The sequence below is a fragment of the Natrix helvetica genome (assembly GCF_964273705.1).
Source record: "Natrix helvetica genome assembly, chromosome: 2".
Lineage (NCBI taxonomy): Eukaryota > Metazoa > Chordata > Lepidosauria > Squamata > Natricidae > Natrix > Natrix helvetica.
In genome coordinates, this window is record NC_138552.1 from 151,705,612 (window position 1) to 151,724,407 (window position 18,796).

General features: G+C 41.6%; 1 protein-coding gene across 2 annotated transcripts in view; it reads left to right on the forward strand.

Annotated features, from left to right (window-relative positions):
- The window catches only part of MBOAT2 (membrane bound glycerophospholipid O-acyltransferase 2), a 102,545-nt gene that overhangs the window by 13,655 nt on the left and 70,094 nt on the right, over positions 1 to 18,796 (forward strand). For both annotated transcript variants that reach the window (XR_014174407.1, XM_081941698.1), the window contains exons 2-3: positions 13,142 to 13,287; positions 13,606 to 13,683. Coding sequence is in view for 1 of the 2 variants with exons in the window: in XM_081941698.1 (XP_081797824.1) it covers positions 13,142 to 13,287; positions 13,606 to 13,683 (224 nt within the window). In the remaining variant the exon portion in view is untranslated. The remainder of the gene's footprint in view (positions 1 to 13,141; positions 13,288 to 13,605; positions 13,684 to 18,796) is intronic.

Consider the following 18,796-nt stretch of genomic DNA (forward strand, 5'->3'; position numbering starts at 1 on the left):
CTACCAGGCACGGGGTCTGCAGACACCGAGGTCTATCACAGCTCATTCCACACGAAGTGCGGCCACTTCAACGGCCTGGGCCACCCAGGCCTCACTGGCTGAGATCTGTAGGGCAGCGACGTGGTCTTCTCCCTCACTATTTGTGAGGAACTACAAGTTGGACTCCTTTGCTTCTGTGGAAGCCTCCTTTGGGCGAAGGGTGTTACAGTCTGTTCACAGGGCAGGAGAAACGCATCACCACGCATAAGTCTGTACATATACTCTACAGGCGTAATCCTCCCTAGAGACGTGTAAGCTTTGGTACGTCGCATCCTGGATACTCCTCCCCTCACTATGGAGAAAGGGTGTTGGTACTTACCTGATACGCCTGTTCTCATAATGGGGGAGGAGTATCCAGGCCCCTCCCTGAGTTGTAATGTTGTTGGAACCGTTGTTTGCTTTGGTTGAATACCTGTTCTGTTAAGGAAATAAATAAAGGTTTTAAATCTAAGACAAAGTCTGGAGTGAATGACACAGCGAGTCAGATAGAGTTTTTCGCCGATAACTGGGTAGTACCTGGTGGCCAGGGGCTGGCCTAAAGAACTTATCTGTCTCAGTCCAATCAATGAGAGGACAAGATCAACCCATCCTGGATACTCCTCCCCCACTATGAGAACAGGCGTCTCAGGTAAGTACCAACACCCTTTTTCATCCATTTACACCATGGGCTTCGGTTCTTGATAATATTGGGAGAACATTACCTTCTTAATCAGCTGTACTTTTGGTTTTAGAAACCAAAGTATGTGATATAATTATGCAACAAAATGCAGTAAAATGCTTTTATTAGAAAGAATCTAAACACATGAACAAATTGCTAAGCAAGAACACTTGAATGCTGAAGAGTAAGAAACTTAAAACTCTAAAATAATATAACTCTCATATATTATTTGTTCAAACAGGAGGAAAATTGCATCTTAAAATGAGGGCAAGAAAGCGTGAAATATGCCACCCCGTGTCTCTTTAGGATAGTGCCACTTTGAGAACTGTGTGATTTTAATCAGTAAATTAATAAAGTGCAGATAGCAACAGTTTGAGTCACTTTATTCAACAGTGAGTGTTTGCTTTCTGTGGGCAGGGCTGTACTTTCTAATAAAATTATTATTTGGCATACCAAGAGCAGCAGGTGACGGGTAGCAAATAAGAAAGGATGGAATTTTCCTTTTTTGGGGTGAGAAAGTTTTTTTTAAAAAAATAAGTTTAAAGCTTTGAAAGTGAGAGCTCACCAACTGTACTGTATTTTTGTTTTCTGTCCTGCCCCAAATCAGCAGGAAATTGCTATCGTTTTTTGTGCTTCTGAATGTTGGCAGCATTTCATGAAGATCTCCTGAGGCCACAAAAAGGATTTTAAAGGCTATACAGCAGGGATGTGCGGTCAGGGGAGGCAGGGGAGGCAGAGCCTCACCTCTCATCATGAAATAATATATAATAATATATATTTCCTCCCATCCCTTTTACACGGCTCCCGCTAAGCTCCGGTAAGGAGAAGAACCTTTGGGGAATGAAGAGGAAGAGGAGGCAAGAGAAGGAAGAGGTGCGCGCGCGGGGCAGTGCCAGCTGGGCAACTGGCGGAGGCAGGAGAGTTCTCGGAAGCACCAGTAACCTTCCTGCCTCCGCTGTACTTTGCGCACTCCTCGTGACTGCAATAGACGTCCAGATGTGGCAGGGGCTGTTGGGCTGGAAGCCCAAACCCCATTAGCCACAAAAGCCGCTTCTGGATATATATTGCAGTCGTGAGGAGTGCATGAAGTCCAGCAGAGGCAGGAAGATTCTCATCATTCCCCAGTCGCTTTCGTGGCTTTGTCATCAAGACGAAGTCTGGGAGCACTGACAACATTTCTGCCTCCGCTGGACTTCGTCTTGATGACATTGCCGCAGCTGCCAGGCGCGGACGGACAGAGGTAGCCAGAGTGGTGCCGAGGTAGTCCTGCGGGCGAGTGACCGAGGATCAGGCTGCCTGATCCTCGCTTGCTCGCTCTTTCGTCCGCCTGGACCGCCTCGGCGCCACTCTGGCTACCTCCGTCCGTCCACGCCCGGCAGCTGCAGCGACGTCATCAAGACGAAGTGGCTTGGAGGCGAAGTGCTTTTCAGTGCTTTTCTGTGCGTCTGGTGTTTAGGTAGATAGCCGGATGTCCTAAATGTCAGACGCACAGAAAAGCACTGAAAAGCAGCTGCTGTTGGGGACCGCGGAGCGCGAGTCGGCGGAGCGCGCTCAGGAAGGCGGGAAATGGGATCGCGTGTGCTGGAGGCTGAGGCAGCCTCAGCCTCCAGCACACGTCCCATTCCCCGCCTTCCTGATGACGTCACCAGCCTCACCAGCCATAAACCTCACCGCACGTCACTGCTATACAGGTAGTCCTTAAACTACCTAGAACTGGGGCTGGGATCTCAGTAGCCTTCTGAAGGATCATACTTATTACTGTTGCTGTGTCCCAAGGTCATGTGATCACGTTTTGTAGCCTTCTGACAAGCAAAACCAATGGGGAAGCTATATTCACTTAACAACCAGGTTACTAACTTATCAACTGTAGTGATTTGCTTAACAACTGTGGCAAGAAAGGTTGCAAAGTGGGGCAAAACCCATTTTAAAAATGTCTCTCTTAACAACAGAAATGTTAGACTCCATTGTGGTTGTAAGTCAAGGACTACCTGTGCTTAGGGCACGGATCATAAATCTCTTTATTCAGTACTGTTGTAATTTTGAATGGTGCCTGAAACACTAAGTGAGGATTACCTGTACGATTGTCACTCTTTTGAAATGGGTTACTTAAATGTTTTATGAACGGCAGCATTTGGTTTTGACCAATATGTATTTTTAGTCTGCAAGAAATAGTAGGAAAGGAGAATTTTCTTGTCAGTGGAAACCATTGTAATATTTTGAAATAATCTCCTTTTCTGGCTTGGGATAACCGAAAAACAGAGTTGGAAAGGACCTTATAGTTCTTCTAGTCTAACCCCCTGCCCAAAAAGGAGACCTTGCACCATTTCTGACAGAAAGATGATCACATATATAGGAAGAAACAGAGCTGGAAGATTTGGGTAATCTAAGAATGGTTTTATTGATCCAGTATTTGGCCTTGTAGTTCAAAAAGGATTGTTATAATTCCACTCTCTTCAGTGCTTCAAGAATTCTATTGCAGAATTCCACAGCCAATAAACCAGAGAGAGATAGGTGTTTCATGTTTATGTAATTAATAGAAACTGGCCCCAAATTCCAGCCCCTAGTGATTGTTTTAAATAGCTCCTTTATATGAAAGTTTTGCTTTCTTGCCTGAACTCCTTTTCCCTTTCTGTAAACAAGTAGCCTTAGGTTGGCACAGCATATCAAATTGTAAAGAATTCTCATTTTCATATGAAATATAGTGCAGTAGCTGTTTTCAAACTTGTCAACAATTGAAGCCTGCACTGTTTTCACAAAAGAAAATCTTGTCTCTTTTATACTGAAAAAGCTTGAGAAAAATGAGAATCTTGCCACCTTTAATCACCTATATACAGTTTTCTCATCTGAAGGTAGATTATGTGGTGGAATTATTACGTTAAATGTTTTATCTTTATTCAAATTAAGATCACTACCAGAGTTCACTGGTAGGCTTGTTCTTTGACTTAACCATTTAATATCTCACCACAAAACAAGTCAGACAAAGTCTAGGAATGAGTTCGCATGCTATTTAATATCAGTGATGGCTTTGTGTGAGATTTATTTATTCATTCATTCATTCGATTTATGCCCTACCTGATTTCACTTGAATGCATATTTGGAATATTGAGCTACACATGGAAAGGCAGGATATAAACCTAACAAACTGAGTTTTGAAATAACTGGGAAAAGGCCCTCCACATTTACAAAATGTTGTCAATGAGAGGGGGGACATATTTGAGATTAAAGTATTAGTATGCCAGGATTATTTTTAGATAGGTCTACCTACTGCTGTGCTCGGAGGAAGCTAGCAGTTTTCTTTGTGTCTGGCCACTTGGAGTATACCAAAAGAAGTATCAGCAGGTATTTTGGCAACCTTAGGCAGCCTGCTGGGAATTCCAAAGATAATCCCTTTTTAGCAACCCTATTAGGGCTGCAAAATATATTCGATGTGATTTCAAACTCTTGCCAATCTCCTTCCATTTGCTTATTTGAAACTTGAGTTCCCTCTTTGGTTAGGGTTTAAAAAATCCAGTGGAACAACTGTGGTTGGAAAATTGTCTCCAGAATGGATAACTTGGCATCCTCTCCCATGCCTATTTTTTCCACTACTGCTCCAAACTTTTGTTCTCTTTTGCCCTTTGTAAGATAAAGAATGTGGTTAAAGATTTCAAGTGTTTCCATCATTTTGTAACTCATCCTTTAATGGTGATGATGATTATTAAACGGCCATTAAAAGAGCTGTAACATCTCATATGGTCCTCAATTTACAATCACAATCCAGCCCAAAATTCCTGTTGCTAGGCAAGACTGTTGTTAAATGAGTTTTCCCATTTTGCTACCTCTTTGCCACAGTTGTTAAGCAAATCACAGCAGTTGTTGAGTGAATCATTCAGTCATTAAGCAAATCTGACTCTCCCTCCCCCAATGACTTTGCTTGTTGGAAGTTGGCTGAGAAGGTTTCAAATGGTGATTACATAACCATGGGACAGTGCAAACTTCATAAAAATGTGCCAGTTGCCAAGTACTCAAATCTTGATCCTGTGACCATGGGGATGCAGTGACAGTTGTTAAGTGTGAAAACCGGTCATGTCACTTTTTTCAGTGCCATTGTAAATTTGAACGGTCACTAAATGAACGGTTTTAAGTCCTGGATTACCTGTGTCTGGTTGACCTTGACTGTCTTATTGGCAGGTTTTTAATGTTTTAAAAAGTTGCTTTACTCCATACTGTTGTATAGAAAGGCAGGCTATATATTGAAATGATGGATTAATATAATAAAAAAAAATCCAGCCTAAAATATTTTGCAGAGTGCAGTGACCTCGTCCTCTAGTCTACTGCAAAATGAAGATTGCATTTGAAGTCAGGTGAGCTTTCTTTCAAAGGAAATTCAGCATGAATTTCTTTCATCACCACCCACTTGGTTTTAATAGGTGGGAGGAATAGAAAATCGATCCTGTTTGACTTACTAACCATTCACCAGATGGGAAAAGTACATATTTCCCCATAGTTTGGCCCATTCTTGTTTATATAATGGTTAGGCAAGCATTCATCAAATCTTTATATGGCTATTCATTTCTGAATCATAGCCTTAACAATGGCCCTTTCTAATGCTAGATAAAATATGAGGGGATCCTCCCATTTGAAAAAGATACTGTAATCAGTTTGTATTCTTTTTTAGGGTGTGAACTATCTCCCTAGATAGAACTGTAACAAAATTAGGTCAAATGCTACCCTAACAAATCCCGCATTAGTAACTTAAATCTGTAAATGGGAAAAGTATCTGGCATGTGTACTGGCTGAGATATTTTAATTGTTGTAAATTGAAAAACTGCCATAGGTCAGCATTCTGTATGTAACAAAAGTAATGTGGGAGGGAGAATTTTTAATCAATACTTTTAAAACATGAAAACTGTTTATACATATAAGTAAAAAAATAATTAGGTAGCATAGTAATTTCTTTACTTTTGCATTTGTAACGGCATTTACAAATAAAGTAACTTTACATCTTGCTCCGTGGTGCGTAAAATACTAAGTCCCAAACTTTATCTAAGCAGTGAACTATGTAGGTTTCTCGCTATCTCCTTTGTAAGTATTTAGTCTGAATGTTGTTGTTTCTTTTGTGTTTGCACACATGTGAGAAAATGAGAAACAGAGTGAAAGTGTATGTGAGTCTCTGAAAGGCAGGAGCAGAATCAAGACACCTCTACTGAATTTCTTAGTTTGATAATACTTGCTTTTTTTTTTGAATTACCTGAACATTGTTTCATCATTCTGCTCCTTTCGCCAGTAATTTGCAAAACTTGAAGCTACATTTAAATCTGATTTGAAAAGTGTCATATTAGAATCGAGTTCAATAATTACAGAGTTTAGAATTATAGAAAGCATTCCATTAGGCATTTTCAGATACTCCTCAATTAGTGATTGTCTCATTTTAGCAACTGTTCATAGTTATGATGTAATGAAAAGATAACTTTACAACCAGTCCTTGCATTTACAACCTTTACAGGTCAATTGGGGTGGCAGAGTGCGGTGTGGCAGAGGCCTTGGAGTGCAGGGTGATGAGGGTAACTGTGACTCCTGGGCTAGGCTTGGTTGGGTTTTACACTACTGCAGCTCAGGGTTCTAGCAGCCAGAGAGAGAGCTGCAGTGCAAAAGTAGCCTCTTTGCAGTTCGCAGAACCTGGTGGCTTTGTGTCGCACTGTTGGGGCTTCCTTGTGGTGTGGTGGCTTTGTGTTGTCTCTTCTGATTTCTGTGCTGCACTGCTTGTCCAGCTTGGGGTGGCTGCAACTTTTGGAAGTTCCTGAGCTTTGATTTGCCAAGAAATCCCTGAGCTGCAGCATATTCTTTCTCTGGTCTCCCTGAGCTCATGATACACTGATACACTCATTGTCCTGGTGCTAAATTTCCTACTCCTAGGAGATCATATTTGTCTGTGGATTGCTTGCTATAGGTGACCCAATATTTATTGCAAACCGCTTCTCAAAGAGAATTGACCATCTTCTTTTAAACTTTCCATTTCAATGAGAATTTAAAAAGTTTTAGAAAAATTCTCATTGAAATGGAAAAGTCACATGGCGGCAGTGCGTGGGCTGCTGACTGACCCAGCGCCTGGCAAGGATGGTGGGACTGTCTTGGAGTGTCCCCCAGCCGGGAAGGGGCTCCAGGAGAATGCATGCGCAGGCTTGCAAGCAGAGTTCAGCCTTTTTTAAAGCTATTTTTCGCCCTCCCAGGCTCCAGAGACTTTATAGGAACCTGGGGAGTGTGAAAACAGCCTTCCCCCGCCACCCCGGAGGCCCTCTGGAGGCTTCAGGAGCTTCCCTGAAACCTCTGGAGCGCAAAAAACCAGCCCTAAGGGCAAACCAGAAGTTCAGGAATGGACTTCTGGTTTGCCCATGGGAACGGTTTAAACCCTTGGAGCCTTTAGGGGCCTTCCGGAGGCTTCCCTGAAGGCTCAGGAGGACAAAAAACGACCCTATGAGCAAACCGGAAGTCACTTCCAGTTTGCTTGTAGGGTCATTTTTATCCTCCGGAGGCTTCAGGTAAGCTCCTAAAGCCTCCGGAGGGTCCGGGGGGTGGGAGGCTGTTTTCGCCCTCCCCAGGCTCCTAGAAAGCCTCTGGAGCCATGAAAGGGGGAAAAAAGCATGCAAAAATGGGAGGGAGCGCCTGTCATGCGTGCATGAGTGCTGGTTTTTTTTTTCACGCACTGCATTATGGATGAGGCACATCTGTGCACGACCCCCCTGCGCTCCCCCCGCTTATGGCATATGAGCCAAAAAAGTTTTGCCATCGCTGCCCTATACCATTTCAGACAAATGTTTATCCAATCTCTTCTAAAAAACTTCCAGTGTTGGAGCATTTACAACTTCTGGAGGAAAGTTGCTCCACTGTTTAATTGTTCTAACTGTCAGGAAATTTCTCCTCAGTTCTAAGTTGCTTCTATCCTTGATTAGTTTCCACTCATTGCTTCTTGTCCTGCCTTCCGGTGCTTTGGAGAATAGTTTGACACCCTCTTCTTTGTGGCAACCCCTGAGACATTGGAATACAACTAACATGTCTCCCTTCGTCCTTCTTTTCATTAAACTAGACATACCTAGTTCCTGCAATGGTTCTTCATATGTTTTAATCTCCAGTCCCCTAATCATCTTTGTTGCTCTTCTCTGCACTCTTTCTAGAGTCTCCACATCTTTTTTAGATCATGGCGACCAAAACTGGATGCAGTATTCCAAGTGTGGCCTTACCAAGGCATTATAAAGTGGTATTAACACTTCACGGGATCTTGACTCTATCCCTCTGTTAATGCAGCTTAGAACTATGTTGGCTTTTTTGGCAGCTGCTGCACACTGCTGGCTCATATTTAATTGGTTGTCCACTAGGACTCCAAGATCCCTCTACTGTCAGGATGTACCCAAATATCTTTCTTTTTTAAAAAGTAAAATGTTGCCTTATAGTAAATTTCAGAGCCTAACTATCAGCAAGTTTTTTAAGTAAAAGCATAAAGTGAAAGCAGAGTGAAATGTTTTTTAAGTGACAGTTGAATGAAGAACTTGTGACCTAAATGTTACTTAAAAACATGTTGGTGAGGAAGGATTCTGAAAATTGTAGTTCAGCAATACCTGGAAAGTTACAAGTTCCCCACTTGCATTGCAGAGTGAATCTTGGAGAACTTCTGAAAGACAAAGAAAGGGAAGAGGATTAGACATAGCTGATAGTAAAAGACATAATGAAAAGATCCCCTCTTAGAAAAGGTGTCAATCTACAGTACAGTACTCATTTTATTGGCATTTAGTTTTGGAAAGTCTGATTCTCAAGTAATATTTTCTTTCAGTTTCACTGGTCTTCCAGATGCATTATTTAGTATGCTTAATGGGATTTTTGCCCTTTCTATTGATTTTCATCTTTGCTCTTTGCATTTTTCACTGATATGAAACACATATGCACACAGACACAAAATGCTGTATTGGTGCATATTTTATGTCAAAGAAAAAAACAACCTTACATTTTCCTAGGAAAGGATTAATTGTACAAATGAATGTGAGTCTAAGAAGTGTTGGTCCTTTTCTTTGTAATATGTGTTTATTAGAACAAATAACACTTTTTTTTCCGGCCCGGTGATGCTGTAAAAAAAGTGTAAATGGAAATTTGAAACATAATTTTGAAAAGCTATGACCTTAGGTTTATCACAAGCTTTCTAAGTCATTCTTTGCTTTTATATAAAGCTAAACTTTATTGATTGCATGTCAGGTGAGATGAAGTTTATTAGCTGTAGTACAATCTAATGCATGATATATTTTACAAATCAAAGAGCCTATTCTTAGTTTTGATCACTAGAGGATCTGGGCATTTCAGTTTTAATGTGGATTCTCTTTAAGAATTCACTGGAACTTTTGTAAGTTGCAGTGTCTTTGAATAGTAGCTTACATTACTACAGTGAGGTTGCGCCAGACTTAGTATTTCAAGCTTTGCAAGAATGGTTTCAAAAGCCTTCCTGACCTTGGAAAGTAAGGAATTTGATTCCCTTCCCATCCTACCCCCACCCTGGGTAATTCTGTAAAGAAGACACAGTAAGAAGCATTGTGTCTTAAATAGTTTAGCGGCCACACATTCTAGACATAAGATTGTTTGTTCAGATGCTGCACTTGCTAATGGTGCAACCAAGTGAAATGGTGTTGGGATGCTGAACAGCTTTCCTTACTTTCTGTAACTTAGACATAAGAGAAAAATGGCTCTGATAGAAATCTCTGGGAAATATTCCATTCAGTACACAGATTCTTAAGCCTTGGCAAATCTTCTACCATGCTCTGCCAAAGGTGACTATGGATCTACCCTAATTCTTTTGAGAATCGTAGCCTAATTTGCTCTATTTACATGTTAAACAAACACCCCAAAAGAAAAGGGGAAATGTCTAAATCACTTTATAGCTCTGCAGAGATGGGCCAGAGATCTGAGAGAGGATGAAACTTGTTTTGTGGATATACTTGAGAATGGCAAATAGATATAACTAGTTTGCCGAAATAACATGTGTGTGTGTGCGCGCGCATGTGTGAAATGGGATTTGGATCCAATTTCTTTTTTTTCTACCTCTCTATCGAAGGATATTTCCTCTGTGACTGAGCTTGTTTCTAACTTTGGAGCCTGGCTTGGCACAATATCTGTTGGAGAACAACAAGTAGATAAAGTCATTCCTTCATTCTGTCCCCACCCTTGCATTTATAAATAAGTTCCAATATCAATCCTTTCTTAGGATTCCTTTGTTTACACTTCCCTTTTTAAATTAGGGATAGTGATAAATTGGTGACAGGTGGCTCTTGAGTTATGACTACAACTGGCACCAGAATTTCCATTGCTAAGAAGGCAGTTGTTAAATGAAGCCATACCTGATTTGATGACCGGTTTTGCCATCATTATTAAGTGAATCACTGCAGTCGGTAAGTGAATCACATGGTCATAAAGCAAACCCAGCTTCCCCCATTGACTTTGCTTGTTGGAAGCTGGCTGGAAAGGTTACAAATGGTGATCACATGAGCCCAGGATACTGCAGTGTACAGACTGCCTAATTTTGATCAAGTGACTTACAGTTATAAGTTTGAAACCTGGCCATAAGTCACTTTTTTCAGAGTTGTTATACTTCAAATGGTCACTAAACAAATGGTTGTAAGTCAAAGACTACCTGTGTTTAGAAATTACACAATTCACAAAACGTCTGACTATCTACAATAATTAACAGTCAAAACATAAATCAAATACAACAAAGCTAAAAAAAGCAATAATCGTAAGAAAATTTATAAGGAAAAAAAATCCTATTTACCAAATCACCAAATGGCAACTACAGGACATGTGCTGCCATTTCACTGTACAGTGATGGCATCTGCTGTAATCAAATTTCTGAATTGAGTCATGGTTTTAAACAAACATTCGGGATAAATTAGATGCTCCGTAACATGAGCACGCTGCCTGTTCTTGGCACAATGTTTTATTGTCTATATATATATATATTAATTTAATCCATTTATATGGTTTATATATTAGCAATTTCGGGTATGCTAACAGAATTTAAAAACTAAGGATACAAAATAAACAATATAAAAAAAAAACATAATGGCAACCAAGGACAACATCAACCAGCAGTTAGTTGACAGCTCCTGACAGGTTCAACTAACTAGTTATCCAAGCTTTTAAGACTTTCTGAAAAAGCCAAGAAGGCCAATTGAAACTCAATACTGTGTTTGATTTAATAAAAAGGAATTCAACTCCCTTTGGTTTTTCTCCACCTTATTTCTAAGTTTGCGGTGCAATTTCTGTATGTTGCGAATTCTGCTAAATCAGAAATGGGCATCTGGTGCTATATCCACCTTCTTTCCAATAATGTTTGGAGCCCCCTTTGCATGGAATTACAATGCATGCGATTATTAAATATGCTGTTACTTTGCATTTTTATCTATGGCAGCTATGCTTTAACATTGTTCTCCTTTATTGTCCTTTCCCTGCTTTAAATTTTTTAGCACTTGAAACTGAAAAAGCTGCTGAGCAATATCTTCAGGTATTAGCTATCTGCTTTGGGACCTGTTCTGAGAAAAGAATCCATCTTAATTCAACTGTAACTCTTCGGCCTTTCTAAAAGCTACAGCTGCCATTGCAATATATCTACAGAATACAAGTTTCTGAAATAAATTCTTAATACCATTCTTTTAGAACACAGACAGTTCCCTTGCCATCTATTTCATTGCCTTTACAGTCCAAATACAGCAAAGATGTTTTTTCTTCTGCGTGTATGAACAATAATGCAAATTGGGGATTTTTTTTTAAAAAAAAAAAACAGATTTGGAACTTTTATTCTGAAAGTGTGAGTTAAAACCCCAAACCCAGCCCTACTTGAAACGAGATGAATACAGTAGATTTCTCATCGTTCTCCTGATTCCTCATAATGCTATAAGACAGCGATGGCGAACCTTTTTTGGCTTGCGTGCCATAAGGGGGGGGAGCGCAGGTGGGTTGTGCGCAGGCGGCCTCACCCATAATGCAACGTGAAACACCCCCAGTGCGCATGCGCGCATGAGAGGCGCTCCCCCCATTTTTTGCATGCTTTTTTCACCCTTCCCAGGCTCCAGAGGCTTTATAGGAGCCTGGGGAGGGTGAAAACAGTCTCCCCCCCCCAAGGCCCTCTGGAGTCTTCAAAGACCTTCAGGAGGCTTTCCTGAAGCCTCCAGAGGGCAAAAAACGACCCTACAAGCAAACCGGAAGTCCATTCCTGAACTTCCGGTTTGCCCATACGGCTGGTTTTTTGCGCTCCGGAGGCTTCAGGGAAGCTCCTGAAGCCTCCGGATGGCCTCGAAGGGGGAGGCGGGGGAGGCTGTTTTCGCCCTCCCCAGCCTCCCAGAAAGCCTCTGGAGCCTGGGGAGGGCGAAAAATGGCTTTAAAAAAGGCTGAACTCAGCTGGCCAGCACTCGCAGGCACACTGGCCAGCTGACAGGGCAATGCCTCGCTTGTCTTGGCAAATGGCTCCGCGTGCCACCTGTGGGATAATTGCCCAATAAAAATAGATAAGGCAAATCCACATTTTGTGGAGGAGGGGGGATGGAGGGCATTTGCAACTGTTTCCTTTGATTGATTAGCTCTACTATGTCCTACATATGTGTTCCTGTGCTCCACAGTTTCCTTTTTTGCCCTGGAAAATATGATACGATGTTTACAGGTAGTCCTCAACTTATGACAATTTGCTTAATGACCATTTGAAGTTACAGTACTGAAAAAAGTTATTTATGATCAACTCTTCCACTTATGACTGTTGTTTCCCCAGTGTCACATATCAGAATTTAAGTTCTGGGTAACCAGCATGCATATACGACGGTAGCAGCATCCCAAGGTCACATTATTGCCATTTGCCACCTTCATAGGTGGATTCTGACAAAGTCAATGGGGAAAGCTGGATCCTCTTAACACCTGTATGATCTTCTAAACGACTGTGGCAAAAAAGATTGTAAAATCAGGGGTCACTTAACAACCACATCGCTTAATGATGTAAGTTCATTCTCAAATGTGGTTGTAAGTTGATGGCTAATGCGCTATATGGACACAGAAATGAGTTAGGTATTTACCTACACTGTACTTAATTTATAACTATAACATTTATTTTTCTATCTTGGTTCAATTAAAAATATTAGGCAATACAATTCTTACACATCACCAGCAGTTCTTTTCTTACATGAGTTTCGCCCTAAACATGTATCTATAATTCAATAAAAACATGTTAGTTAATAGTTAACTTTTTATACTTTTAATTTATAAAGTGCTTTAATTATTGTTGTTCATCCCACCAGTTTCCTCAACAATTCCTATGACTATCAAGTATGACTTTTTAAAAGTTTGCCATTTTTATTTTGTTTTGTTGTTACATAAACAGAAAATCAACCTCAGCATATAATTATATGAATATTAATGTTTTTAATAATCATTGTCTCTTCTCTGCAGGTCAACTTTGTAGTGTGCCAACTGTTTGCCTTGCTGGCTGCTGTGTGGTTTCGAACTTACCTACATTCAAGCAAAACTAGTCCGTTCATAAGGCATGTTGTTGCCACACTATTGGGCCTTTATCTTGCACTTTTTTGTTTTGGATGGTAAGTAGCTCGATTTTTCATTTCAGTGCTTTTATTTCTTAGAGTTAGTATTAAGAGTGCTGGATTTCATTCTCAAAACATTAGTTAGTGTATTCTCAAAAGAAAGGAATCGTGACAGGACCCATTTATTAAACTTGGGTACAATGGGTGAAAATGGCTTTAGAGTAATTTCCATTTGTCTAAAATTTCAATTTAATTCTAATGGATAACAGTTTATCAACAAAGGAGCAGATCAGGCAGTGTTTTATTTCTCTCTGTTTATTAAAACTGAATTGGTACTTGGATTAATAAGCCATTATCATAATATTTCTTTCCTAGGTATGCCTTACATTTTGTTATACAAAGTGGAATTTCATACTATATCATGATCGTTATAGGAGTGGAAAATATGCACAAGTGAGTATTGAGCCATTCATATATCCTTAAGTGAAGTATAGAGGGTGATATAATTTGCAGGTGAATGGGATTTTAGGTGAAACGTTATATACCATATTTTTCGGAGTATAAGATGCACCGGAGTATAAGGCGCACCAGGATTTTGAAGAGGGAAATGTAAAAGAAAGTTTTTGCACTCTACAGACCTCCAAAAAACGGCACATTTTTCGCAAAAATGGCCCGTTTTATGTCAAAAAAAGGGCATGCACAGCTTTTAGGAGGCTTATAGAGTGCTCATGGTGGGTGGGGGGAGGGCAAAAACAAGCAGAAAATGGGGTTGAGTTTCAGGAGGCCAAAAATGCTGTGTTCAGTATATAAGACGCACCCAGATTTTCACCCTCTTTTTTGAGGGAAAAAGGTGCGTCATATACTCCAAAAAATAAGGTGTATGTTATCCTAGTGCATTCCATATCTTTAATATACATTGTCTTATGAGGATTTTAGAATCACTTCCAGTGCCTAGATTCACCTTCAGTTACCTTGTTTATGTAGAAAAGTATAGCCCATCTTGTCTGTTGTTTAAAGTGCCAGAAGCTTATCACACCTATTGTTTGCAGGTAGAAACCCTGAAGGGATGCTGTAATTCTCCCTACTGAGTTGCTAACATGTTTTCATTGCTTCATCATCAGTGTTCCAACTTCTACATTCTAATTCCATCTAAGTACAAAAATCTGTAACAATCGAGATTGTAAAGAAATTTGAGTTTTCAGTCATTAGTTTTAAAGGAAGAAAAAGGCATAGTACTTATATCCACGCATAAACGGCATAATTTAATTCAGGTCTGGGAGTCTTCTGGTTGTCTCTTCATTTCCAGTTGCATAGTACATGCTACATATTGCTTCCTTGTCTTCTTAATCTGAATTATTATAATATCTATCATCATGAGCAATGTATATTTATTATATGTCTGATAAAGCAGAAATCAAGGCAAATCCCAATTCCATTTGTAAGCTTTAGTTCTCAAATATGACTCTTCTTGAGTTATAGATGTTCAACCGGAGGGAGGACTATAGTTGTGCCATAGAATGTGCCACATTCAAACCTATGTGATACAGTTATCATAATAAGTTGAAAAATATTGAACCTGGCCCATGTATACATTTTATTCCCATCTTGGTGTAAAAAATGTGACATTTTTTGTGAATTGTGGTAAAAATTAATTGTGCAACACAGACCCACTTGGGAAGCCAATCCTTCATTGAGTAGTGAAATTGTAAACAGTGGTTTAAAAAATTAAGATTTTATGGGCTGTTAAAGGTCAGAAGAGACTTCTCTAGACTTTTTCTATCTGTTTTGTTCTGGATACAATAAGACTTCCTGAAATTCCCCAGTTATTCTGGGCTGGTATTGAAAGAATTTTAATCCCAATATATTTGGAAAGCATCTGAGGAGAATTTGTGGCCTTTGGTAAAAGTACTGACAGTATTAGTGCATGTTCAGCTTTACACTCAAATTAAGATGATTCAGTGCTTCAGCGTTGGCATAAAGATTTATGTACCATAGCAGAAAAAAAAATCTAGTGATTTTTTTTGTGTATTGTAATTATGGTAACAGAATTACTGGTTATAATAACCTCATTTCTTCTGTATAATTAAGTACCAATTAAGTATAGTATAAAATCAACATTGTGCTTAGCATCATGTTACTACATGAATTGGTATTGCAATGTAGGTTTTTGCCTCCTACAGTACTCTAGAATGTAAGCTATGTTGGTTCTGAAAAGCTGTTGTAAGCAATTCTAAGGCACATTTTCCTGGGGGACATAATGCCATGTGGGACATTATGGAGTTCTCGGGAAGAAGAAATGAAAACCATCAGTTCTCAAGACATTAGCAAAGTGAAATCAATAATACCTGTATTGCAGCTCCTGGGTTATGTGGCAGCAAGCAAATCTGAGAATGAGGGCCCACATGCGCTATTGAATTCTTATCTCTTTTTTTAATCCCTCATTTTAACCTGTCAGAGAACCTGAATGCAAAGATCAGTGCTGAGATAAATTACTACCTTCACTAAACGCTTTGTAAGAGGGATGGTTTAATAACCGACTGAATGATTATTGTAGTTCAGAAAAAAAAGCCCTTATGGAAAAGTTGACAGTTGTCATTTTAGATTAAGAATTTTTGGTCTTCCTAATAACGTTAGCATACTGTTGCTTTTTTGTTTGTAATTGGGGAACCTAGTTGCTTCTGTATGTCTAAAAAAAGGTGAGAAATATTTGTCAATCAATCAATCACGCTTATAATAATATATCTTCTGGATTTGTAGTTCCAGTTTGAAGAGCCGGTGTCAGCTGTGGCTAGGAAGGGCTGTGCAGAATTGGAGTGCCAGTTGTGTCTTTTTCTAGATCCGGGGGGTGGGGGGCTTCAGTCAGTCACTCATACCCTAGTCCTCTTGAGGCTTGACTACTGCAATGCTCTTTATGTGGAGCTGTCCTTGAAGACCATCTGGAAGCTTCAACTGGTCCAGAATGTGGTAGCGTGAAAATAACGGTCATGGCTGGGTGTGGCTGTATAACACCTCTGATTACCAGTTTGCCTTTGGGTGTGATTCAAGGTGCTGGTTGTTACCTATAAAGCCCTACATGGCATAGGGCAGCGATGGCGAACCTTTTTTGGCTCGCGTACCATAAGTGGGGGGAGTGCAGGGGGGTAGTGTACGGGTGTGCTGCACCCATAATGCAATGCACGACCCCCCCAGTGCACATGTGTGCACTACAGGCACTCCCCCCATTTTTTGCATGCTTTTTGCCCTCCCCAGGCTCCAGAGGCTTTATAGGAGCCTGGGGAGGGTGAAGACAGCCTCCCCCGCCCCCCGGAAGCCTTCCAGACGCTTGAGAGACCTTCAAGACGCTTCCAGAGCAGTCAAAACGAACCTCCGAGCAAACCGGAAGTGTCTTCCGGTTTGCTCAGAGGGTCGTTTTGAGCGCTCCGGAGGCTTGAGGGACCTTCAGGACACTTCCCTGAAGCCTCCAGAGCAGTCAAAACGAACCTCCGAGCAAACCGGATGTCACTTCCGATTTGCTCGGAGGGTCATTTTGAGCACTCCGAAGTCCATTTCCGAACTTCCGGTTTGCCCGTAGGGCCAGTTTTTTGCGCTCCGGAGACTTCAGGGAAGCTCATGAAGCCTCCGGAGGGCCTCCGGGGGGCGGGGGGCTCTTTTCGCCCTCCCCAGGCTCCTATAAAGACACTGGAGCCTGGGGCGGGCGAAAAATGGCTTTTAATAAGTGTGAACTCAGCTGGCCAGCGCGCACATGCGCTCTGGCCAGCTGACAGGGCAGCGCCTCGCGTGCCCTGACAAATGGCTCCGCGTGCTACCTGTGGCACATGTGCCATAGGTTCGCCATCACTGGCATAAGGTCTGGTTGCTTGAGCCACTGCCTATTTCCCATAGTATCTGCCTAGCTAATTCAATCCTGAAGGGTTGGTGCTCTCTGGGCTTCTTTGATTAAACAATGCCATTGACCAGGACTCTGGGAGCACTCCTTCTCTGCAGCATAACCTGCCCTTTGGAATGATGCTGCCTCGTAAGACCTGGATGGCTCTCCCTCTGCTGTTGTTCAGAAGAGCAGTAAAGACCTGGATTTTCATCCATTCTCCATTGGCAAGGGAGAGCGAGACCCCTCACTTCATTGCACTTGCCATATTTATTGATTTCATTCTAATTTCTTCATTTGATCGATGGGCGCTGCTCAAAGTCTTTGAGAGTTAGGCATCATGAATAAAAATCTAATACATTATTATAAATTTAAATTTACTGACAAAGAATTAAAGGGAGACTAATATAGCTATTTCAAGCTGTTTAGCTCTCATCAGCTAGCCATACCCTCTGATGAGAGCTAACCAGCTTGAAATAGCTATACTAGTCCCCCTTTAATTCTTTGTCGGTAAATTTAAATTTAAGGCAAAATAGCTTGTGGAAGCAACTGTCTGCAAAGGCTCCTGGATTGGGCTGAAAGGCAAAAGTGGAAGCAGTGTGCTCCGTTCCATATTTGGGTAGACCAGGTTGCTCTGATAGACGGGTCTCACCAGAAAAACACAATGCATTATTGTAGTTGCTGCTGCTGTTCTTATTATTATGGTTGGTCAGCCAGATATTTAGTGTGAATTTGCCATTTTTAATTCAATTTATTGAGACCTTCCCAAGGACCTTGGATAGCAGGTGTGGATGTTTGATAGTATTAGAGGTATGGTAGTGGCGAAATTCAATTTTTTAAACTACCGGTTCTGTGGGCATGGTTTGGTGGCATGGCAGGGGGTGGATACTGCAAAATCCACATTCCCTCCCCACTCTGAAGCCAGCCAGAGTTGGCATTTGCTGGTTTTCCAAACTACTCAAAATTTCCATTACTGGTTCACCAGAACCTGTCAGAACCTGCTGAATTTCACCCCTGAGGTATGGTCATAGGATAGCGATGGCGAACCTTTTTTGGCTCGCGTGCAAAAGGGGGGAGCGCAGGGGGGTCGTGTGTGGGCGTGCCGCACCCATAATGCAATGCACACCCCCCCAGTGCGCATGCGCACACAATGCGTGACCCCCCCATTTTTACATGCTTTTTTTGCACTTCCCAGGCTCCAGAGATTTTATAGGAGCCTGGGGAGGGCAAAAAGAGCCTCCCCCGCCCCCCCGGAGGCCCTCCGGAGGCTTCAGGGAACATCCGGAGGCTTCCCTGAAGCCTTCGGAACACTTAAAATGACCCTCCGAGTCACTTCCGGTTTGCTCGGAGGGTCGTTTTAAGCGCTCCAAAGGCATCAGGGAAGCCTCCGGACGGTCCCTGAAGCCTCCGGAGGGCCTCTGGGGGGGGCGGGGGAGGCTCTTTTCGCCCTCCCCAGGCTCCTATAAAGCCACTGGAACCTGGGGAGGGCGAAAAATGGCTTTTAAAAAGGTGAACTCAGCTGACAGGGCAGCGCCTTGCGTGCCCTGACAAATGGCTCTGCATGCCACCTGTGGCACGCGTGCCACAGGTTCGCCATCACTGTCATAGGATGTAAGCTACTCCACGTCCAACTGATTTTTGCCACTGACTGATGGTGATTTTGTCAAATTATTTTTACTTTATTAATGGTGTTTATAATCT